At 42.4% G+C, this 23,975-nt stretch overlaps 1 protein-coding gene, 1 long non-coding RNA gene and 1 pseudogene across 3 annotated transcripts; all 3 read right to left on the bottom strand.

The window, feature by feature from the left end:
• Positions 1–342: 342 nt before the first annotated feature.
• Positions 343–13,210, bottom strand: LOC136466810 (coatomer subunit beta'-2-like). 2 transcript variants are annotated; one of them, XR_010761463.1, is made up of 26 exons: positions 13,083–13,210; positions 12,809–12,829; positions 12,632–12,693; positions 12,481–12,535; positions 11,805–11,841; positions 11,396–11,721; positions 11,153–11,284; positions 10,929–11,077; positions 10,103–10,171; positions 9,639–9,789; positions 9,484–9,549; positions 8,841–9,029; positions 8,319–8,459; positions 8,151–8,225; positions 7,820–7,996; positions 7,626–7,717; positions 7,429–7,545; positions 7,242–7,356; positions 7,089–7,160; positions 3,864–4,060; positions 3,686–3,779; positions 2,666–2,772; positions 2,351–2,483; positions 1,245–1,458; positions 830–896; positions 343–735 (listed from the first exon to the last, which is right to left on the bottom strand). XR_010761463.1 is itself a non-coding variant. In XM_066465328.1 (26 exons), the coding sequence occupies exons 1-25, from the start codon at positions 13,083–13,085 to the stop codon at positions 877–879; spliced, it is 2,766 nt and encodes a 921-aa protein (XP_066321425.1). In that variant the 5' UTR covers positions 13,086–13,210; the 3' UTR covers positions 343–735; positions 830–876. The 2 variants fall into 2 exon arrangements, 1 of the variants encoding a protein (XP_066321425.1); XM_066465328.1 differs by having other exon boundaries at positions 1,293–1,458.
• A 641-nt stretch (positions 13,211–13,851) lies between these two features.
• LOC136462239 (uncharacterized) lies at positions 13,852–15,120 on the bottom strand (annotated as a pseudogene).
• Positions 15,121–21,168: 6,048 nt separating this feature from the next.
• On the bottom strand, positions 21,169–23,915 carry LOC136466829 (uncharacterized). The gene is made up of 3 exons (XR_010761469.1): positions 23,512–23,915; positions 21,693–21,877; positions 21,169–21,589 (listed from the first exon to the last, which is right to left on the bottom strand). It is a non-coding gene; the product is annotated as an uncharacterized lncRNA (long non-coding RNA).
• Between the last annotated feature and the right edge of the window lie 60 nt (positions 23,916–23,975).

The following is a 23,975-nucleotide window of genomic DNA, read 5'->3' as shown; positions in this document are numbered from 1 at the left end:
AACTCAGGATATGTTCAAACGCAAACTCTATTACGTGATGAAGGGTTAGGGTTTCGGCCTGTTGGAGGGAAGGGTTAGGGTTCTGGGGATGACGATTCCCCAATCGTGCGACCGATCACGGCATATCTCCCTCAATGTTCAAATCATGGTGATTAAACATGAGCCCGATTTGGCCCAATTCCTATAAGTAGAGCTATGTATCAGGTACATCTCAGGAAATTATGTCCAACTTTGCTGTCACGGACACTCCGGCCAGATAGCTGCTCAACGGAGTCAGATATAGAAGTAGCCTAGCCATCACAACAACAAAGACAAATTGCTCACAATTAACTAAACACGCTATTGAAAACATCTGCTGTAAACTTATTATTCGCTACCATTGAAAAGGTGCAACACAATGATACAAAGCTCCCAAGTCCGATGTACATCACATTCACAGGTAAAACATTCTCAGTTCGACAAGCTACACTCTATGTACCTTCCGATCACCAATCATATCCCATCTTGGTGAAACAAGAGTACCTCTGATGATAGACTATAAAATGTCTTCGAGACCTAAAGACCTGATCTACATGTAAAAAGGAAGCACAAAATTTCCTATAGGGCACAAAGATGAAGTGTTGATTAATTGCAGTCCAACTTCGTATTTGGATAAAGCCAATCCTAGAGCACATCCCATGCTTAATACCGCTCAAGAAAAATGGCTTGCATGTACTCTAGATAGCTGTCAGCAACCTGCAATAGGATTGGCTACTTGTATTATAGCTTTAACATGACTGAAAAGGTTCTATGGTACATGAGTAATTGTTTACTTGGAATAACATTTGACCTTTACAAACTAAACCAGTGAAGCAAAGTTGTTGTCCCATTGATCCACTATTGCTCAGGAGTCAGCACTGCAAAGAAAAGACAACCATTAGAAGCATTCTAGTGAAATCATGTACATCAAAAAAACTGGTAGAAATCCATAACAAAACAAGGGAACGGTAGCAAGAAACCAGGCATCAGTAACAGAAACAGGAATGTTTTAAGCAAAACATTCTAAGGGATACTTTTAAAAAGCGTTTGACCAAGCTTGTAATAAATTTAATGAATCCTAGGTTGATCAAAACTCCCTGAACTGCCATACTGCTAAAGATAAGGGCAACTTAAGGATATATCCAGAATAGATCACCCAGCAGGAGCTTCCTAATATCGTGCACTGGGAGGTAAGGCCAAGAAAAATAAGGTATTTAGGACTGTACACTTGCTCAACTACAGCTTTTATGCTGATGGTTCTTCATTTTTCATACCCCACTGTTCCTCGCTACTGTTTCCATTCACAAGGACAGCACCATCAGTTGAACCCTCAGCCTCAACCTCAACAGCTTCATCTTGACTTTCTTCTACTCCGTCATCCTCTGCATCAACCTCAACAGCATCTTCTTGACTCTCTTCTACTCCACCATCCTCAATAACCTGTTCAACAACGATCAATGTTATCAGTTCTGCAAGAACAGTGAATGGGAAGCAATACATACATACTCCCTCCGTTCCAAATTATAAGTTGCTTTGACTTTTTTTATTCATCAATTTTGCTACGTATCTAGACACATTATTTATCTAGATGCATAGCAAAATGAATGTATCAAAAAAGTCAAAGCGACTTATAATTTGGAAAGGAGGGAGTATATATAAGCAAGCAGATGTAGCAAAAATAACAAAAATCATGAAAGAAAATGGAAAATGGTAACAGTATGAAGCTTGAACAGAAGCACGGAACTTTGGAAGTGCACACAACTAACCCTACTGAACTCAATTTAGATAATAGGTCAACAAACTAGAAACTAACAAGAGACATTCCTGTACCATTTATAGCAGCTCAGAGGTTCTGATCGTTATACTCAAAACATATTTCTATTAGTTTTAAGGTACGAAATGAAACAGTGCAGAGCATCATACTCATAAGCAAAGAAGTTAAACTACCAGCATGTTCCTAAACAAGCCAATTTAGTTAAACTATAATATCCACACTACTCCCTCCATTCCAAATTATAGATCACTTTAGCCTTGTTCCAAGTAAAACTTTTCTAACTTTGACCAAGTTTTAGGAAAAGCACCAACACAATATCAAATTAGTTTTGTAGATGTTAACATAGTTTTCTAAAAATTTGGTCAAAGTGAGGGATGTTTGACTTAGGACAAAACTGAAGTGACCTATAATTTGAAACAGAGGGAGTATAGATTACCATATTGTCAAGATCAAAATTAGGATATTTCATAGTAAATAAGATGCAACTAACATCAGATAACCACCAAATCTTTTTTTTTTCTTTTTTTGCGAGGAATCAATCATACTAGACAATAGTACCTCATGAACAGTATCTTCATTATCATCTGGTACAATCTCTTCATGTACATGCATATTTTTAAAAGCTTCCACTAAACTCTCATTTGACCTTTCAGCATGAATCATGTACTCCTTGGCCGGTGGATAGATACCCCTGTTCAAACGATTTTTTTTGTGTGTGTCAGTAAAAGATTAGCTTGGAAAAATATGAGTATTGACATCACTTCCGATTTTCAACAGATGAGCGCAATTAAAGCACCCTCATCTGATGCAAGAGGTAATCGGAGACAATACAAAAGGATACAGTTACATATGAAGATAAAAAAGAACAAAAACCTTTTCGGGGCAACAGCAGCTTCTACATTGAGAGCAATCTGCCAGTCTTCAAATAAGTTTGGGTACTCATTAGGATCAGCAAGCGACTCTGCTGCTTTTGGGTTTACCTAAAAAAGCAAATGGAACAAAACAGTGCACGTTTCATAAACTTAGACCTGCAATTTGAAGACAGTGATGCCCAAGTCTAAACTTGAGACAAAACAAATATCACATGATTTTAGCTAATTTTTTTAATCCTCAATCAATAATACACAACCACCCTGAATTTAGTGTACTAAAATCATTAGGGCCCGTTTGGATCCTTGAAATTAATATCATTCTAATAATTATAATTTAGGTACAAATTAATTAAGCTAACATGGTTCTATATGGGATATATTTGTATATTATTGTTAGTCATGTAAGGGAAATACTCATATGTTGCATTTCTACTATAGGAAGCGAGTTCAAGAGCATGCTATCAGTTGGAGAGTAAAAATATAGCATGGTGATCTATGGAATCAATTTCCATCTCCCACCCTATGAATTTGAGATAGGCTTATATGTGAATTTGGGAAAGTTGTGGAATGTCAAATTCCAAGCCAAATAGCCTAATCCATTAAGGCTCCGTTCGGTTAGCCGATATGACAGGAGGAAGCATTCCGAACATGAAAATCTTATATAAATTAATGAATGGTTCTGGGCCGGAATTCTTCCGGGATCATTCCCCAGGAAACGAACGGGGCCTAAGTAGATTCCAATTCCTCCAAAATGAAAGGATCCAAACGGCCCCTTAGGTAAATTGTGCTGGACGAAATTGAAAGCATCCTTTACAAGTAAATTCAAAATCAATTCCAGCAGTGGACTGTACCAGGGTTATGCTAAAATAATAATACCATGCTTGAGTTTGTAACTTAAGACGGTGACAATTTATCCTGAGATACGCGCACTAAGACCAAGTTAACCTAATTAAGATATGCAGAAAGATTTAGCATAAAACTGAGTAAAACGGAAGCAAAGGAGACTCATAGGACAGAAGACCTTCTGGAGATCCTTTTTCCACAATGCTACAATCTCAGGGACTTTGCTAGGAAGATAAGATCTTGCCATCAATGCTGCTTCCGGAATACGATTACTGTACAAGGGATAGTAGACGAGTCAAAAATAAGAAACAAAAGAATTAAGGTTAAGCATGACAATCTTGCCCAGATGCCTCTACCTTTCTATTAGCAATTGAAGACACTCTTCCAGCTTTCCTAGAATGAAGAAACAAAGGAAAGAAACATTGATCTTTCCTTGTTCTTTGGCTACAGATGCCAATTTGTTAATGCCCTCAGCATCCCCAAGGGAAGAATACAAAAGCAACAAACCACTGAGGTCCATAGCATGTAGAAGACACTCCTCTGCCATCTCAAGCTGCAGAAAATTGTATTGCGACTTCAACTTAAATGTGTGCATGATTGCATCATAGTTTTACATGGAACACTATTTGTTAAATCTAAGGAAATAGCAATAAGCATCCCCTTACCATCAAACTTTTAGTATAACCTCTCTTTATAAGTACCCTCGTATTATCTACCCCTCACCCCCCCCCCCCCCCTATAATACACCAGTTAGAATAAATCTACAGCCACACAACAAATGTCTGCTCCACAGTCATGACCTATGCTACATCCACACCCATGAATGCACCAAGAAAATATAACACCATCAAAGCGGATGCACCAGATTATCTCTTAGCCATTCTCTCTCATTACTCATCCAAATCCGACGGCTCATGTTTAGTGTGTCTGCCCTCCATCGCCCTCCCGCGGACCTCCCATAGAAGGAAACGCACGAGAAGGACCGATCGAAGCCTGGAATCTCTCCCCTCCCCTCCCCTCACGGTACCGATCCCTCTTCTCCCCATCACCCTCCTCTCTCTTCCAGATCGGCAACGCGATGGCGGCGGGGGGAAAAGGAGTGCAGCTCCGATGGGATGACGCGGCGCTCGGGCCCCGTGGGCCGGAGCGTGTCCAGGGAGACGCCCACCCGGAAGACGATCCACCACCCATCGTCCCAGGCGACGTCGGCATTCCTTCTCACCGCGGCGGCCAGGTGCAGGGGCAGCGCGTGGCCTGCCGGCGCAGTCTGCTACCACGGCTCCGTGGCGGCGTTGTAGGAGAGGACAGGACGCCAGGGTGCTGGGCACCAAGCCACCGGGCTCCAGCCGTCGGGCTAGGGTTGAGCGGGGCTCCGTGGCTGGGGGCGCTCCTTCCGCGTCATCCCAAGGCTCCTGCGTCCGTAAGGCACCGCCGCCGCGTCTCGACTCGATCAACAGGCCGGCTGATCCGTCTCCTCTTCCTCCTTTGGGTGCGCTTGACGAATCACTGCCCAGGTCGGTGTCGGGTACGATGGCGGTTGATGAGAACAGAAGGCCGGCGGCGGACTCGTGGAACCCGCATTCAGCACAGAGCTTCAGGGACTAATATCAGAACAATGGAAGGAGATGGGTTGGCAAGGGAAAGACCCATCTACAGATTTTAGGTATTACAGTTTCTCCTCTGTTTTGGCTGCTACTTGTTACCTGTTTTCTCAATAGTAACATTTAGTTAAACCTAGAGATTAGAGATGGATGATCCTTTGTTGTGTTGGAGAATCTATTGTACTTTGCTAGGAACTATCCAGTGAGTGTGAATCTTTGTTTTAGCAATATGAGGTACTTGCTGTTGCTTTTTTACAACATAGATGATCTGTTTTGCACAGACTTCAGTTGTTATGTTGCTGCTGTATTTTAATTCCAATACAATTAAGATCATTTTCTTTGTATTTTAATTCCAATGCTCACTTGTGTTGAAGCCTCAAAAGATGAGATGTAATTCATATTTGAACCAGTACGCGTTTTGTGAAAACTGGTTTTTACTCTCTTCATTTGGCTTGCAGGTCAAAAGGTCGTTGAGCCAGTTTACTCTCTTCATATGCCTTTCGCTGGCTCTCTGGCTATATGCATATTAGAGGAGCTGCTTATTTCATTATTTGCATGAATGGTGAGCTTTCTCTTCTCACCTTTCTTGTCAGGTATAGCACCATCAGTTCAGTATACAATATGATAATGTTTGGAAGGAGAAAAAAAAGATACGTTCTACAAACCATTTGCCTGACATTCTATAGTCTGAGCAGGGCCATTTCATGACCCAATGCATATCTGCAGTGGACTTCAACAACATCCTAAAGGGGCCATTAATGAATTAGAGGGCCACTGATCATGAAGCAATTTAGCCATGGATTACTGTAGTTTTTTTCCTAGAGATGCTACACATATTTGATATGTGATGCAACTTTGAAATTTTAAGCAATCGTAATACTTTTGAGTTCATTTAGGGCTCTGTTTGATTTATTTATGCTTGTTCTCACAGTGTCTTTATGCTTTATACAGGTTTACACAGACCTGTTTCGACAAGTGCATTGAGAAAAGGTACAGATATGATCAGCTTATTCTATGTAACACTTAACGTTCTATGATGTTATATATGGATAATCACCAAATAATTTAACTAAGCTGCAATACATTACACCTTAAGTTTGGAACTTCTCATGCCATGTTAATTGATAGTCAAGAAGGATTTATCCTCTATGAGATTGGACTATGATTTTTTTTCTGTGGATTCATTTTATTCCAGGTATAAAGAAACTGAGCTCAATATGGGTGAGAACAGTTGCATTGATCGATGCGTTTCAAAATATTAGCAGCCATGTTTGTTGATACCCTTTCTCTTTGGCCTTTGCGGATTCATTTTATGCTTATTCCTAGACTATGGATTATTGATGGGCATGTTTGTTGATACAGTTTCTGAAGAGATGATGGTACACTTGATGTGGTCTACTTGAATCTGCAAAAGTTGATCTCATATATTTTCCTTTCATAGTCAGAATTTGTCCATATATGGAAAAGTTATTTAATGTGTTCCGTAGCGTTAGCACGGGCAATATACTAGTCATAGATAATTTTCTGCTTCATAATAGCTATTGTTTGTCCCAGTCACAAATAACTAATGTTTTAGACAGTGACATGGTCACCAAGAAACTACTTTTAAGTCTTCGACCACTAATTACTAGTCCAAAATGCATGCAAAATATAGTGAATTGACATGTTGAAACTACTTTTGAAGACAAATCTAGCAATGAAACTGATGAATGCACGCAATACAAAATGTTCAAAGGTTATTCTTAGTGAATCTAAACCTGTGCAAAATATAGCGAGTTTACAAAAGTTCAATCGAAGTATTCTTAGAGACATTGATGGTCAAAGTTTAAGCCTGTCAAATTCACACAACATAAAATGACACTAATTTGCGACCAGAGAAGTAATAATTAAGAAAACACTATGGCTGAACCACGCTGTATAAGGACAACATAGATTGTGGCATTACACATGCAAGATAAACGATACACCCGGTAGCTGTACCTTTCCATTTGACATAGCTAACTCCCCTAATTGCTTCCACTTGGACTCACTTTGCACCTCGGTAGCAATTGCCTGCAAAGCAACTATTATTAGAAAATTTCGAAAAAGAAATACTTTCTCGAAAATGTGGAGAAGAAAAGAAATCAATTATGCCTTCGCAATTTCAAGTCGACCAAGCTGCACAGCCAGGTCAAATCTGTAATTAGTGTCAGTTGCTATCTCGAGGGCTTCCTCCAACATTCCCCGTGATTCCAAGAAACGTGCCACACTGCAAAACGAAATGTTATGTTTCTATGCTAAACCTGACTTACACTACAATAATTACCATGACATTGAGCACCTGTCATATTGTTCCTTTGGTATAGATGATAAAACATCATTCGCGCGATCAAAATCCCCACGCATTACAAGTGTTTTATACTCGATCAAACTAAGGAGTAAAGTATACCCCACAACACTGCAATAAAAAAGTACATTAGCCACAAAACTTGTGTACAAAAACTACATGTGAAATTTAGATAACAAAGATGAACTCACTTAAATTGCTTATCAATAAGATAGACACGGCTTTGGTTTGCAAGATATCCTAGTAAATACATTGGCCGATCCAAGTGAAACAAGGTTGTGACCTGTAACACATGAAATGGTTATGACATGAAAGCGCTCTATCAATAATTGATCTAACTCAAAAGATATATAGGATGTCTTTGTAAGCGACGAAAAAAACTCACCTCTCCTCCTACACAGTAATTAAGCCGCCATGAAGAATTATTGTAGATGAAACAATCGCCAACCCATAGCCCAGTGCGGACACGTTCATTGATCTCATGAAGCAGTTCAAAGGCATCTTCCACACCTTCCTCACCAGCTGAACCCCCTCCATCCAAATGAGATGAAACTACATCCCTCTACAAGGTAAAAAGAAACTTTTATATTAGTACATTTCCATTTGACCAGAAAAATAATTGCTTCTTAATAATTTGACATACAAAAGACACAAATCAGTGGACGTAGCAGAAAGGTCGACTGAACATAGGCAATTAAGGTAATGACAGAACTCACATTATATTTCAAAATGTAGAATGACGTATCACTTGCAATTGTTACTAAATCACCACTGTCAGCCCAGTAAAGATTCTACACAAAGAAATATGTTTTCAGTGGCACAACATTTAAAATGGCATGAATGCAAAAACAGGTTTGAAATAATAAGGCAGCAAATTCCATTACCTTCACATTGACATCAATTCGACGTATCAATCTGCATTCTGCCCAATCATAGAAGCAAATGAAGTCATTTGTACACATAGCTAGTAACACTCCACCAAATATCCGTTCAGCAGAAAATGATGGCCTTATACTTTTCTTCTCCTGAAAAGACCAACTCCAGTTAACAGACTATGTTCCAGGAACCCATAACAAAAGAGAATGATATACAGAGTATAGTATGCTGGTTGCAATTCACTTAACAATTTAGTTTGGAGAGTAAAATAACAAAAGAAGACAACACAAACTACAGTACAGTTTATTTCATAGCGTCTATAATTCATCATAGAAAATATTGAGGCCACAAATTGGATATGAGGGCCAATTGACCAGACACTTCGAGATTATCTTTTATGGCATGTTAAGCATGTTACCAGGAACAGGTACCCTACGGATGTTTGTTAGAGACAGGCCTACGGTGGTATAGATATAACTAAACAAAACAGTGTGCCAGGAAGAAGTGAAATATGTTATACTGAAACAAACCTGGAAATTTTTACTGTATATCTTTATCCTCGAGGTGCTTTCTCTGACGGTATATTCTCCATCAGTTGACCAAACAACTTCAAGTGCAGACCCAAATGATCTGTTTCTCCATGCTAATGCTGTGTATATTATGTATTCTCCATCTCCACATACAACAACAAATCTCCCATTCGGATTGTGCCTTAAGCTCTGAAACAAATATTGCACCAGTATATTATTAGCGTAAACCAGCACAAATAAAATATGCATGACCACAAAACAAGTCTAAAAAAAAATCATGATAGTTCAAACATTCAATGTTGTTCAAAAGAATGAACCGTTACCCCCTAGCCATAAACTGCCATAGGCATTTTTATGGTCCCACCAAGTTACAGAGAACTTTATTTGCACAAATGAGTTATCACTGACCATGAAGCATTTCATTTTGGTATTTGAGTTTAACGCTATTATACTGAAAAAAATGCAGCTAAATAAACACAATATCCGGATGCATTTCCAAAAATACATGATGAATGTATTATCATGGCGCCATGTCTATGTTTCTTGGACATTAAAAAGAAAAATAGAACTAAGTTTCAAGCATTTAGTTGACTTGTGATGAAGATCACAATTGAAGCATCCATTTTATCACAGGTAAACTTACTTGTGGATAAAGATCGCAGCTTCCCAACTCCTTCACAGCCAATGGTAACCGATCACCATCTGCGATCTAAAAAATGAAACAGTTAAGGACCACAGAGAAACCTTATAACAAGCTTACTAAGTTTACATCGCAATAGCATGGTGAACAAAGGCAACCTCATTGTCTGCACCAACACTCTTGATATTAACAGTTTGGATTTCATTATGCTTTGCCCATATAATTTTCCCACTGCTATCCATGCTAGCAACAGGAACTTCACGACCAATTTTTATCATTATTGTCCCTTCATCGTATCCAATCACGACCCTACACAAAATAAGATATTCCATATCATTAACTTGAGTTATGCAGGAAAGAACAAGTCAATGAACATCTCACACAGCATGTTTCAGTGAGAGCAATTCTTTAACAAATAGTTAGGCGAATAAACAATTTTACTGTCACAATGTATGAAAATGGGATATGAAAAAAGGTATGGTACTTCCATAAGACAGTTGAGGAAATGTGGAAAACACAATGTATGCAGTATGACTGAGCTGTGGGTCTGTGGAGCCCTTGATAGCAGATTACAAGAAATGGCATTTGGTTTCAGACACTTCAATATGGAGAGAGAGACTACCTTCTTGACCCTTTCATATATCCTAAAGCCCAAACTCGCTCAAGGCCATAGTTAAGAGTGTTCTCAAGCCTGTAAAAGCATCAAGAAAATCATTAGTCCCTTGTTCTATAACCAAAAAAAAGTATTAGTTGCATGGGAAAATATTGTGATACTATTCTAAATCATGAGTACAAAACAGCAGGTTTTCATATATCCCGAGTTCTGGCATCGAAAAGTAGTTCCATAATTTTATATGAGAAAATGAAGAGAAAAAAAACTCTTCTCAATACAGCAGGAGAAAGCATAACTCCAAGAACCCCCTTTTCTCATCACTTCATTGTTAAAGGAGCTAATCATTTCAACAGCTTATGGACATAAGCTATTCTAGCCATGTGTGTCATGATGGTTTAATGCTCAACGATTAGTGCCAGCTCTGATACCAATCAGTATAGGGTTAGAACCAATCATGTATCTCATTCGCCCCTTAGTTGCGGTGTTTTCTCTGTACGTGACTGATTTTTACTGTATGCCATAACTTGTAATACAAAACAAACAGTGCCAGTTAAACCTCCTGCTACTGTAACCCTGTCACCAAACTTTTTTGGGGAAGTCATGTGCACTTAATCTAAAAAATCACCTGCTACTGTAACCAACAATTGAACATTTAAACTCAAATTGTCGCAACCAAGTTAAACCTCGAATCAAATAGCGAAAGAGGCTATCGCAGAAACTGCTGATGAACTTTAGTGGCTACCAGATTTAGCCTCAAAATGGAAGCACACTTGCATATACATATATAAGCAAGTGACATGCATGGAAGGGATGCTAAATAAATGAGTAGCAATACCTGTAGGTAGTAGAATGCCACATTCGAACTGTCCCATCCTCTGAACCAGTAATTATTATAGGTATCTCTGGATGGAAACATACAGCAGACACATTATGTGCATGTCCTTCAAGTGTTTGAACACAACTCTTTGTTTGGTAGTCCCAAACCTGATTTTGACCAATAATGTCATCACAGTGTACAATACATGATCACCGGAGTACAATTCAGTGCATATGACAAACCTTTGCAGTCTGATCATCAGAGCCAGTAATTAAGTATGGTCGATCACCACCAGTGAAGTAATCAACACAGTTCACACCTTTTGAATGGCCATCTAGTGTGAAATTTGGGTCAGGGGAACCAAGACTCCATATCTGATATTGACAAAAATTAGGATACCACCATAAAGCTATGAAAAAGCTAATGGCAGCAAATGATACAACATTGTGGCCAACCAGAACTTTTAAAGCGGAGATAACACAAACCTTTATTGTGCGATCCAGGGAAGCACTGGCAAAGGTGTTGGTATCTTTTGGGTTAAATGTAACTTGCATCACATAGTGAGAATGCCCTTCAAATATTTGAGTACACAACCAGCCTTTATCCCAATCCCACAGCTTAATCAGCATGTCATCGGACGATGATAACACAAAGGGCTTGGTTGGATGAACAGCCACACACCTAATGTAGTCAGTGTGAGCTTCAAAAACCTTGACCTTGTCCATTGTGTTATAGTTGTACACACGGATGAACATATCGTCGGCACCAGCAACAACCCATTGCTTACGTGCAATAAATTTAGCCGAACGAACTGAAATTGTTATGGAATATTAGCATGATGTAAAATTGCAAACCTCAAGGAAAAGAAGCAAGCAGAAAGTTGGGTGAGCATACCTGGTAAATCCGTGACTTCAAATGATTTCACCATTGTCTGGGGATGAGTTGATAAAATGCCATCAGTTAAAGTTTATGACAAAACCAACCAGGTAATATTTCTGGACTTTAAAAGTAACGAGAGATCATGATTCACAAGGTGTGCATGTTTCGCTTCTCTTCCTTCCAGTACTGGGGTTTAATTCTGTGTTTGTTCTATTCCATTCCTTTTTCTTCCTTCCAGTACTGGGGTTTAATTCTGTGTCTGCTCTTCCTTCCAGTACTGGGGTTTAATTCTGTGTCTGCTCTATTCCATTCCCTATCTATGTCTACTAGTCTGTCAACCATATACAAGCTGCCTATAAATTCAGCACATGCAACTAAAACCCATCCATCTCAGCATCCGTCAGGGAGGTGCTTGTAACTTTTGCCCTAACCATTACACTTTTTGCAAATGCAATTAAATAAATCGTTCCTAATGGTTTTATGTAACCACTAGTATTTCCCTTACTCCATTGCTGACATATCACTAAGTTCACTATTGTGTACACCCAAAATGCATGTGCCTTGATCTCTATAGTGAATGCAATGCATGCAAGTAATGGCTAATTATTATAGCGTAAAACGTTCATCCAACAGCCCAACTTAGTAGAAAATCACAGACATAAGCTACTGTGAAGCATGAGCAATCACCTACCTGAGTCTGGTAGTTCCATACACAAACGCTTCCCGAGTACAGACTCGACAAAATCCTGCATTCCGCAACATAGCCTAATGTGATTAGCCATGGTTCAGACGAAGCAATCATAATTCACATAGCGTTTCGGTACACAGAACCAGCCACTCACCATGGCTCTGTCGGATGCAGATCCACGGACTTCACCCTCTCCGACCTCTGCGCGAGCTTCCTCTGATCCAAGCAAACAGAAAACCACCATCAGCGACGTGACCCAAAAACATTTACCTCCAAGACAAAACGAGGAGCAGAAAACCAAACGGATCCGAGGAAGATGGTTTGAGATTACCTTGATATCCAACCGGAGCGGCTGCCGGAGCACGCCCGTCGCCCGCCCACCAACACCACAGACAGAGAAAAAAGGCAATCACGTCAGTATACAACGCCGGAAAGCACCAGATCCACGCGGATTTCAACCAGCCCCGCCGCGGATCTCGCTACCTCGCAAGCCGCCGCGCCACAGCCCAACGGGCGCGATCTCGCGTACGCGGCGGCGAAGCAGCAAGGCGGGAGCTAGAAGAGGGGTTCGGTGCGAAAGACGAGAGAGAGGCACGTGCACGTACCATGGCGGCGCCCGCGACGGCTACGGAGGCAGCGGCGACGCGAGGAGCGCGACTGGCGGAGGTGCAGCAGTGGAGGCGGCACTTCTAGGGCTTGCGTAGCGGGGGGGGGGGGGGGGGGGGGGGGGGGGGGGGGTGGGGAGAGGGGACCGCGGCCGCCGCGGGCGGTGGCCTCTCGCCGGACCGGGAGGTGCAGGCGCACCGCGCGGGGAGAGGGGAGGAGATTTGCAAATGCGGGCCTGCGGGGGAGACGAGGTGGAGAGTGGGGGTGGAGAGGTAGCAAACGGGCTAACGGGTCTCCTAGGTAGCGTGGATTGGATCTGGAATGGAGGCCGTGTGTTTTTTGGGCGCCAGTTTAGTCCCGAAAATTTTTATCAAATAAATGAAAGCCAAAATGGGGTAGCAGCACATTAAAATACTGACACCAAAAGTTTTTGCATTTTGCTGTTTAGTTGCCAAGAATTTTGCATCGAGATCAGCATTGAATAGTAGATTTCGGTTGTATTAATTGTGCTCCATGCAAACTGCTGGTGCAGACTCCATGCAAATTGTACGCATGGTACTTTCATGCGGTTACAAACTGGTTGCATGCAGATTATTGAACAGAATTTTCTCATTCAACAATTATTCAAACACATATAATGAACAGACTTTTCTCATCCAACATTCACAGCAATTATTCATCCCTATTACATCACAAACTGTGCTCAAACATTCACACAAGTCGTAACACACTGTACTATAGAAACATGTGCTGAACCACACAAAACTGTCAATTACGATCCATTAGAGCATTAGCAAGCGAATCACGGATGGCATTCATGCATGACCACTCCTCATCCTCCACTACCTCGGGTTCAGGTTGATTTTCATAAGCCTGTCTCGGCACAAAGTTCTCATTTCGGTCACACCTACCGAAATGCTTATCTGCTAAGCCACTAGTCCTCACAAAATTATGAAGAGCCATACATGTACAAATGATTTGGGCTTGCTTCTCAGGTGAATAAGGAGGGATCTTTTGCAAGATCCGCCACTTCATTTTCAGTACCCCGAATGACCTCTTAATAACATTCCTAAGAGAAGAGTGTGTGTAATTGAATAGCTCTTCTTTACGTTGTGGCTCGGGCCGCCGCGGAACTCCTGGAGATGGTACTTGGTTCCCTTGTATGGAGCAAGATAACCCAGCCGGATAGGATACCCGGAGTCCACTAGATAGTATTTGCCTACAACAGCAAATAAATTATGAGCAACAGGTACATAACCAACAAGGAACAATTGCACTCATGTGTACCTACGTACCATTTGGTGGATGTGGAAAGACTGCGGAGTATGTTGTTCTTGAATCATTGAACACTCTCATGTCATGAACAGATCCAGGCCAGCCAGCATTAATAAATGTAAACCTCATGTCGAAGTCACAACAAGCCATTACATTTTGTGTAGTGATGCTCTTGCGGCACAAGTGCTGAATAAACAAATTGTTTAGCATGACACAAGGGATATGAGTCCCATCTATAGCCCCTATGCAGTTCTTGAAGTAGGGATAGCATCTAGTACTTCTTAGTCTAGGATGCATTGTTCTGAACTGTGGATCTACTGGCTTAATAATGTCTGCAGCAAGCCTGGCCAGACACCTCAAAACTTTGGTAAACATTGTTGAAACAGTGCCCAATGACCTCTCAAACATGTCCTCTGCTTGCCTAACAGACTGCGGTGCTCCTACCATCTAAAGAAACATCCCTAAAGCCTCAACAGATGTGGACTTAGTGGTAGACTTGAGCCCATATTTATCCACTAACAAGTTATGAAGGCTATAGAACATTATTGGGGTCATTCTAAACATGTTGTAACAAGACTTAATGTTGTCAAGCTTATCATGCACCTAATGCAAACCACTAACTCTTGGAGTCCTATACTGAGCCCTATTCATATACTTGTCAATGTGCACAGCAAATTGGTACATATCATGGAGAAACTCATCATCCTCGTCATCATTCATTAGCTCTTCCATCAACTCATCATCATCATCATCCAATATCATCTGCGGCAACTGTTGTCTTCTTGCATCTTGATCATCATCACCAACCTGTCATGGATAGAGACAAGAGCAAGTCAGTCATTTAATCAAACAGCCCATGAATCCCATGCATCACTCCCTGTCATCCCACATGATCAAGTTTCAAAACAACACATATATCCATTCCACAAGTTAATATAGGAAAACAACAAATAAACCCATTATACTGCATAACAAGTTTAAATTTAACTGACACAACACAACAGGACACAACAAGTTCATACGCCCTGCACCAAATGCCCTACATGCAAATAAGGCTAAGTTTTCTAGTTGTCCACCGGGCCAGTCTGCGGGATATTCAGCTCGATGACATGCATCTTCCCTTCCTTAGTGTCCTGGGCAAGGAAGAAGTCCATTTCAGTTTCTGATTGCACTAGCTTGTGCAACCCAGAAAACAAAGTCTTTGTTGTAGTACTGATGCCCAGCTCTTATAGAGCTATCCTGGTGCACTATGTTATCTTTCAGGACTTGTCCTTAACTAATCTCTGCAGCACTTCCTCCTTTCTGCTCTCTCTCTCCTTCAAGAACTGTAACCTCTCTCTGCTTAAGTCATTGTGTGTGGTCATTTGGATGGTCATTGACCTCACTGCTGGGCTCTTTGACCTCTTGCTGGGGCTGGATGCAGTTGTGCTTGTACTGCTGGTCCTCTTGTTTCCAACACTCATAGGGGTCAGTTCATCCTCCTGCTCTTGTCCTGCTTCTTCATCAGAATCATCATCATTCAAGTCAATGGTCTCTCTTGCAGCAGGAACAAAGGAGGTTGTCCTATCAACTATGTTTCCTTTGAACATGCCATGCAGCTGGTCCAAGTATGTAGGCACACCACCCCTTCTAATCTTCAGCAAATCATTGTCACCCTGTACAATATAGATCGATGTAGTTGTCAAGCAATTAGGGAATTAACATTTATTAATAATAGAGCAACCTATAGAACAAATTACCTGAGCATTGTCATTCCACCATTGGTCAGAAGCATGAATCTTTTCATCTGCATCTATACCTAAGCCAGTGTGGTTTTGTGCTTTGTCACACAATGTCCATATTTTCTTGAGTGTCCTCAGCTTGCCTTGAAGCTGTTCTCTATCATGCATCAAGCCTGATGCTAAATAGTACCTCCGAGCGATGTTCTTCCACCTAAATTTGTTCATCTGTCCTCCTAGACAGTTCCCAGCATGTATCTTGGCAAGGTAGGAGTCACAGAACTTCTCTATGTTCTCTGGTAACCAATTTGCTTTATGCTTCTGAACCTAAACGGTGAAGAGGGACAACAATATTGAACAATAAACACTGACAAGCTTTAACAATAGACATGCAGCTAACACTAACAAGCATACAAGAACAATTCATAAACTGAGCTTCTAACAGATCAACATACATGAACATACTTAAACAATACACATGCAGCTAACACTAACAAGCATACAAGAACAATTCAAAAACTGAGCTTCTAACACATCAGCATACATGAACAATTCATAAACTGAGCTTCTAACAGATGAACATACATCAACGTACTTGAACAATACACATGCATCTAACTGAGCTTGTAACACATCAACATACATCATCATACTTGAACAATACACATGATCTAACTGAGCTTGTAACACATCAACATACATCATCATACTTGAACAATAGACATGCATTAGAGAAGGTGCTTGCCGGGTTAGGGACAGCGTAGGAGCCATCGAAATTATCGCCGTGGATGGCTGGCCCCGACCCCCGTGCACGCGGGCGGCTAGCCCGCCGACGGATTGAACCGCTTCCTGGACATGACAGAGGAGAGATGAAGCCACCTCTGACGGATGCGGACGGACCGTCGAAGGCAGCACCTTCTGCAGCTCCACCTACTCCAACGTGGCTAGGTGCCCGGAAACTGAGGCTCCGAGACACGCCGCCCCTTGGAACGCGAACGGGAGGCAAGATGTCCTGGGCTCCTTGAATGTGGTCCGCGTACTGTTGGTAAACGCCGGTGAAGCCGCCGTTTAGGTCAAGCCAGCCCATTTGCTCGTTGGGGTTCTGGTGCCTGCTGGACCCGACGGAGGCGTGGAACGTGCTGGAGCTCGGAGCATCGTTGTAGATGAGGCTCGCTCCGATATTACCCAAGAAATCCAGGGTAAAGCCGGCGTCGGCGTCCCCGTATGCGGCGGGCTCACCATTGAAGTCGTCGCCATGTCCTGCCATCAAATCCGCGCAAAGGAACTTGTCGATCCGGACAACGACGTGGTAGATCTACAGGTGGAGGCGATGGATCTAAATGCCGGCGGTGGAATGGAGCGAGTGCGGCGGCGCTGGGATGGCGAGGACGAGAGCGGCGGCATTGTGATGGAGACGGCGAGAGAGGCGCGGATAGGGTTGGGCGAGCAAGATGAATGGATAGGGTTTGGCGTCGGCTGCAGGACAGAGGGATAGGGTTGGGCATGCAGGCCAAGGCCATAGCAGGCCGAATTCGCAAAATTTTTTGGCCCAAAATTTTTCGGGCCTGTTTAGTTCCCAAATGCCAAAACGCCAAAATTTTTGCTTTTGGCCAAAAAAATTTGTGAACTAAACGTAGGCTTGGCCTTTTTGGATCGTGGGATGTTGACTTGTCCTGCTGACGTAGTGATTAAGCAAAGCTGGGTGGGTGTCTTTTAAAGTTTGAATGGTTTCAAAATTTTGAAATTAGATTGTTAGCCTCTAAATTCAAACTTTATCATCTTTGATTAGTAATTAGTTCAATTACATAAAAAGTTTATAATACGACATTGGTTACATTAGACTTGTGTTTAGAAATACTTTCTAATGATTAGAATTTTAATATAATGAATTACTATATATAATAAGAAAAAATAGTGATTAAAGTGTTATCTTGAAGACTGTGATAAGTTAAATCATGTCTCATATTCTAGGACGGATAATATAAATAAATTGTCCCTGGATGTTATCGGTTGCAGTTTATCATCGTTTTACCGAGAGAAGATATTTTATCCATAGGAGTTGATGTTCTACGGGTAGAAATCAATTTGATTTTGGTGCGCTATAGGCCATTGCATGCAAGTTACAAGGAGATGGGCATACACCTTGCATTTTAGGCCTAGGATGTTTTAGTTTTTTCCTAAGCTAAAATGTACCAATCTATACAAAATAACCAAATCTATACAAAAAATTATCTTGATTAAATCCAATGAAATATCTTGGTATTGTATTTATTTGTTCTTATAAACGTTAATATATTTTTATAAACTTGATTAAGATAAAAAAATAACTTATGACAAAACTAAACAGTTTATATTTTAGAAAAGATATAGTATGTCACGTTACAAGCCACATATAGCGCAAGCACGAGGACTCTAAAGGCTTCAGCAATGCAGGCTTAGGCTTGAGCCAACAACTACGATGTATATAGGCACGAACACCTTGGGCTCCTAAATCTCCCAACTCAAGGTTGCATGTTTGGCATGGTTTAATTTTACTGTTTTTCATGGAAAAACTGCTTTCACTTAGTGCTCTTAGTTGCAGACAATTCAGTCGTGGTGTTTGGGTGTCTATTGCACATAGTGTCTACCTCAGTGACTCCATGCGGCTTTGGTTACATGGAGACAATACTACCTCTCCATGTTTTACTAGGTCTCTAGTCTCTAGGGGAGCCACAACACAAGCATGACATGGATGCTCAAACTGAACATGAACGCTAGAGCTCCATGGCACGACCTTAATATGTCATATCATGTCCTTAATTAGTGATGAAACATGGTGTGTGCCATCCATATTGTTAGCAAGAATGAATAAAGAGAAAAAAGACAATAATGCACCACTTCATTAATACATTCTTCTGCTGAAGAAATAAGCCCCTTTCTCGCAGCCTTTCTGGCCTTTTGGATGACTTATGACTCACACGGCACCCTAACTCCTACTATTGCAAATCCTCCATGTCCTTTCTCCTTCTCGATTAGTTGGAGAAGTCTACTACAAACTTGCACAACTATGAGGCCTCGCTGTGTCATGATCCTCTCTCCCTTAGTGAAAACAACATTTTTCTTAGCCTCGAGTATGGCTTGGTGGTAGAGATCCAATGGCCACAGCTATGGTTATTATCACATATGGTGGTCAGGTCCATGGCCACCGATATTAGATCCATCAACGACGCCTCTGTCAATTTGGGATCTCAAAGGTATCTAGCCACAATATATGGGTGGTTGAAGACGCAAGGCTCCAAGCATGTGATAATGTGGCTTTTTTGTGTTGACTTGGGAGGCATTATGATACCAACGGTGCTTGATGCAGCTCTAGCCCATGGGTGGAGTAATGGTCTCGATGTCATGATATAGTTCCCTCATTGGTCAGCTTTTGTTGACGTTTGCGCATCCCCTTCGCCTCTATACCCCTCCCATCGACACTCTTTACCTAAGTTGGCCTCCTTCTATTCTACATATCAAGCCAGGAAAGCTTCTAGGAACTTGGTTAATGGTGGAACGATGTTGCTGCAACAAAATGGTGTTCTGGCAATAGTTGTTGGTCAAATGGGTTGGCTATTTGTGGGGCACTATATAGACAAAATTGTTAATGAAAGCCTTGCTAGACTATTGCTTAGCATCGATAACGATGGCATCATTGGTCATGTTTTCTTCCTTATACGTCATAATTGGCACTTCTTGATACCATTTTTGAGTAAAAACCTTGCTCAATTTTTTGAATGTGTAGCAAAAGCAGCTCATGTTGATCATGCACCAGAAACAATTCCAGCTCCTCGAGATTAGCACAGATTATTGAATCATTTCGGCCAGAATCATTCCTGGGCCCCTTACTGTACTCGCCAACATTCGAGCCGCCAGCTGCCCCGTTCTTCCACCACCTGTACACTTGTACAGTACGGCCGCTAGCCAGCAAAGCCGCCCGGTCGCACTCGCACCACGCACGGGCCTGTTTGGATGCAGCCCTGGCCTGGGAGCGCCGGCCAGACATACACATCCGACCCGAGGCACTCAAAATCGAACGCCTGGGAGTGATGCCTGGCTCAGGCAGCTTTCCCACGCTGCCATCCAAACAACACCACCGCAGGCCGCAACTACACTTGCGTATCCCCTCGTGACTCACTGCGAGCGCAGGTCCGCACCACCGTCACATCCACAGAGCTGCCTGGAACTCGCTCGAACCAACCAACATTGCCTGCCACCTCACCACCGCCGTGCTGGACCTGCTGCTGCTTCTGATGATGGCCACCACCCCGGAATCGTCCCGTGCTGCCACAAGCCCATACATGCCCGTCGCGGCACACGAGCTCCGGAGGCAGACGTCCATGCCGGCCGCCCTCGCGGCCACCTTCGCGTCATGCGGCCACGGATGGCCAAGAAACCTCGGGGACGACGACGAGCTCCGAGGGCGCGCGCCCCGGCCAGCAGCAGGCGGCTCCGGGGCGGTGGTCCGCGCGCTGTGGACATGGGTCACGAGGGGCAGCAGGAGGAAGGGGGTCATGAGCCGGAGCGGGTCGTCGGTGAAGAAGCAGCAGTACGGGCACGAGGAGTACGCGCAGAACTTCGACGAGGGCGGCGCGGCGGGGGAGCCCGAGAACCTGTTGCGGTCCTTCTCCTAAGGCTCTGACCATCGGTGCTTCGACTGGCGCCATGGTCTCCAGTGATCTACAGGTGCGTGCTAAGCCTTGAGCGGCGCCATGAACCCATGCCTTTTTTTGCGACTTGCCATGAACCCATGCGTGTGATACGTGCGTTGCACATTGCGGTATTCTTTGGTAACCGTGGCAAATTGGCAAGGCACAAGGCCGAGAGGCCATTTCTGTGTAGTGATTAGTCATTAGTGAGACATTTGTATCAGCTTTATGGTGGTGGTGCAGTTGTGCATTCTTGGCTTTGATGTGTTGACGGTACAAGTGAATTGTAGTGCCTTTTGTCTCCCTCCATGTTAAGCTTGATCAAGATCTTATTAATTGTCCAGAAGTCAACTCAATCATAAACAGGTTTCTTTGCGTGCCGCCTCAATTAACCTCCAATTGAAGCACTGAACGAACAAATCAAGGAACGAAACTGAATGGCATTGTCATCATCCAAATTACACACCGATGCTCCCGCAATTAGGAGACCATGACTATCATCATCACAGACTAAAAAAGGTGTGGAAGAAAACAACATCAGCGTACATATACTTGTCTGTTGCTGACATGGTTGTGAATAAACCTGTGAACACACGAAACTGAATTACCCCATGGTTATGCGCCACCAGGAGGGTTAAGGTAGCAAATACTACGTCGCCTCACATCTTTTAGTTGCAAAACAGAGAAAGACAACAAAAAATTGTTTTTGTTGAAGAAAAAAAAAAGAAGTGCTGATAGCCGGTTCTTCACTTCATGCCCAGCCTATCTTGCATCTAGTGTCCAGCCATTCGCAACTCAGCTCCCTTGGCCGCTGCCTCCGCTGGCACTCTCCACAGGTGGAATGGTCTGCAGGAGCAGGAAATGAAAAAGGAGAATAAGCAGGAGGGTCTTGTGTAGGAATTGGGTCGAACATGTGGCGTGCACGGTGGCAGGGGTGGAAGGGCCGTACAGACGAACCATGTCAGGCTTGTAGATGTTGTGGACGATGGATGCACCAGCGAGGAGGGAGGCGACGATGACAACAGAAGACCACGCGAGGGGTGGAGTCCCCGTCGGCACCCGGCCGCCACCAAATCTCTTGCCACCGTTCATCCTCGTGAGTCGTGAGTCTGATGCCTTGGCCTGTTTAGATAACTAGAAATGAAACTCATTCCAGGAATTGTATTCTGGGAATTAGATTCAAAAAGAAATGAAATAACTAGTAGTTCAATTCAATTTTCTTGTTTGGGTGCACATGGAATAGTTTTCTAAGAAACAATTTCAAATTTTGTTTGGATGATTAAAAACATATCTCCAAAGACAGCTATCTGCCTATCTCTACGCAAACAAGCATGGCATCTCTCTCCTTCCACAAGAAAACTTATTCTTTCTCTAAACAGTAAACCTTCTCTCTACATGGAGTTTGGTTCTCTCAAAAAAAAAAAGCATGGCTCCTCTTTACACAGCAAATTTGTACACAGAATAAGCATAATCTCATAACAATGCAACAAGAACCATTTCATTTATGTAAAAATTGAGGCCTAACCAACAAGGATAACTTATTTTCTGTAAAAATCCAAGCAACGCAATTCCATGTATACTAGATTTTAAAAAGTAAAAACAGTTTATTAGTTCAGGCAGTTGACATGCACCTTTCAAAAAAGTATAAAAATGGAATCATATATCTCACTGTTTGAGAGTGTTCATCCAGAAAAGCCAGTGATCTATTGTACTCAATCTAGTGTACTAATAAATAGCAAATAATAAAAAACGTAGTTGATCTCACTTCTAGAACAAGGTCAGATAGCATCACAATATTTTAAGAACGAACTCACAGAGGCAGCTAATGTAAGGCCAAGGAGTAGCCAAGATATTACGAAATCAATGCCTTGCAGATGCAGTTCAGAAACAAAGAAAGAGAGCCAAAAGCGTGTAATTGTATCTAGTGCAATATAAGGCCCAGAATCATGTCAGCTTCCATTGTTTTCTTTTCCATCCTACTAAACAAGTGCTCTGAATCAACCCAAAAACATCAATCATAAGATGCCACTCTACCATCGTATACAGTACCAAAAGGCTACCCACCTCATGACACCAAGTTTGATGACACCCAACATCAAGCAAAGAATAATATACTAGGCATTATTTGTATTAAACAGCAGGTAATGAACTAAAATAACCAACTATCTGTATTAATATAGGTAATCACAAAAAAGAAACAGGGCATCTATTGACTGTTAGGCAAAAAGGCACTTGCAAACTCATTCCTGCGTTTGGCAAATAATTAACCATATCACACCACAGTGGCGGAACCAGGATTTTGACCCAGGGTAGTCCTAGCTAAATTTACTGTATGCAATTGAGTATAATCTAAATTCACAATTTGGTATGCATAATATTTGTAAGAAATTCAGCATACAAACAGAAGATTGTCAAAAGCATGATACACATTTAAAAGGTCTCCTGGTATCTTACATTCAACGAAACAAGTTGGAAACTTTCACAGAAGCAATGTAAATAATTCTAAGAGAAACCAATCATTTCCGTGCTTCATGCTATATGACAATAATTGCAATTTGTAGGTAAGCTGACATGAGACTTAGCCTAATAGAACTAGAAAATGTCATGACATTGTAATGAATTTAACTCTCCACCAAATAAGCTCAATGTTGCTCTATTTAAGAAATTGAAAAAAAAGTCATTATAGCAAATAGCAATGTCTATTGCCTAGGAGTACTAGCAGCCTAGGTAAGGAATGGAGACTAATGTCAAATATGCTCAGTGCTCACCACTGAATAATACGAGGCGAGGAGACGCTGCAGTCTGCAAAGGGGATGTACGCTACTCTGGCTTTCCAGAGGTGAAAGGCCGATCTACCGATGCACGTCGGTGAATCGACGTTCACTGGCACTCCAACAGGCCGCCTGGTGGTGCCCTGCGCCCAGCGCCCCCGCCGGCTGCCAGCGACCCGCGGCTGAATCCCTATAACGGTGGGCGGGGCTGAGCGGGAAGCGGGGCACGGCTGGCGACCGGGTGGCGGAGCAGATGATGGGCGGGGCAGAGCGTGAAGCGGAGCACGGCTGGCGACCGGGTGCCGGAGCAGAGGAGGGGGCACGACGCACAGAGGAACGGAGGATGGGGGCGGTGGCGGCGCACAGCGAGGTGAGGCGAGGCCAGTCGCCGTTCTGTACAGGTACAGAGTTCTCTCCTCCCCTTTTCGAGTACACAACACTACAAAATACAAATAGCACCA

This window comes from Miscanthus floridulus, chromosome 7, assembly GCF_019320115.1.
Source record: "Miscanthus floridulus cultivar M001 chromosome 7, ASM1932011v1, whole genome shotgun sequence".
Classification (NCBI taxonomy): Eukaryota; Viridiplantae; Streptophyta; class Magnoliopsida; order Poales; family Poaceae; genus Miscanthus; species Miscanthus floridulus.
Note: the sequence above shows the minus strand (reverse complement) of the source record. Positions and strands in the feature narration are given on the sequence as shown.

Bases quoted from the DNA above. Each gene is read 5' to 3' on its own strand.
- LOC136466810 (XM_066465328.1), bottom strand. The intron at 7,357-7,428 runs GTGCTCAATGTC...TTCGTTTTGCAG, and splicing joins CCAAAGGAACAATATGACAG to TGTGGCACGTTTCTTGGAAT. The intron at 897-1,292 runs GTATGAAAAATG...TTTTCTTTGCAG, and splicing joins CAGTAGCGAGGAACAGTGGG to TGCTGACTCCTGAGCAATAG.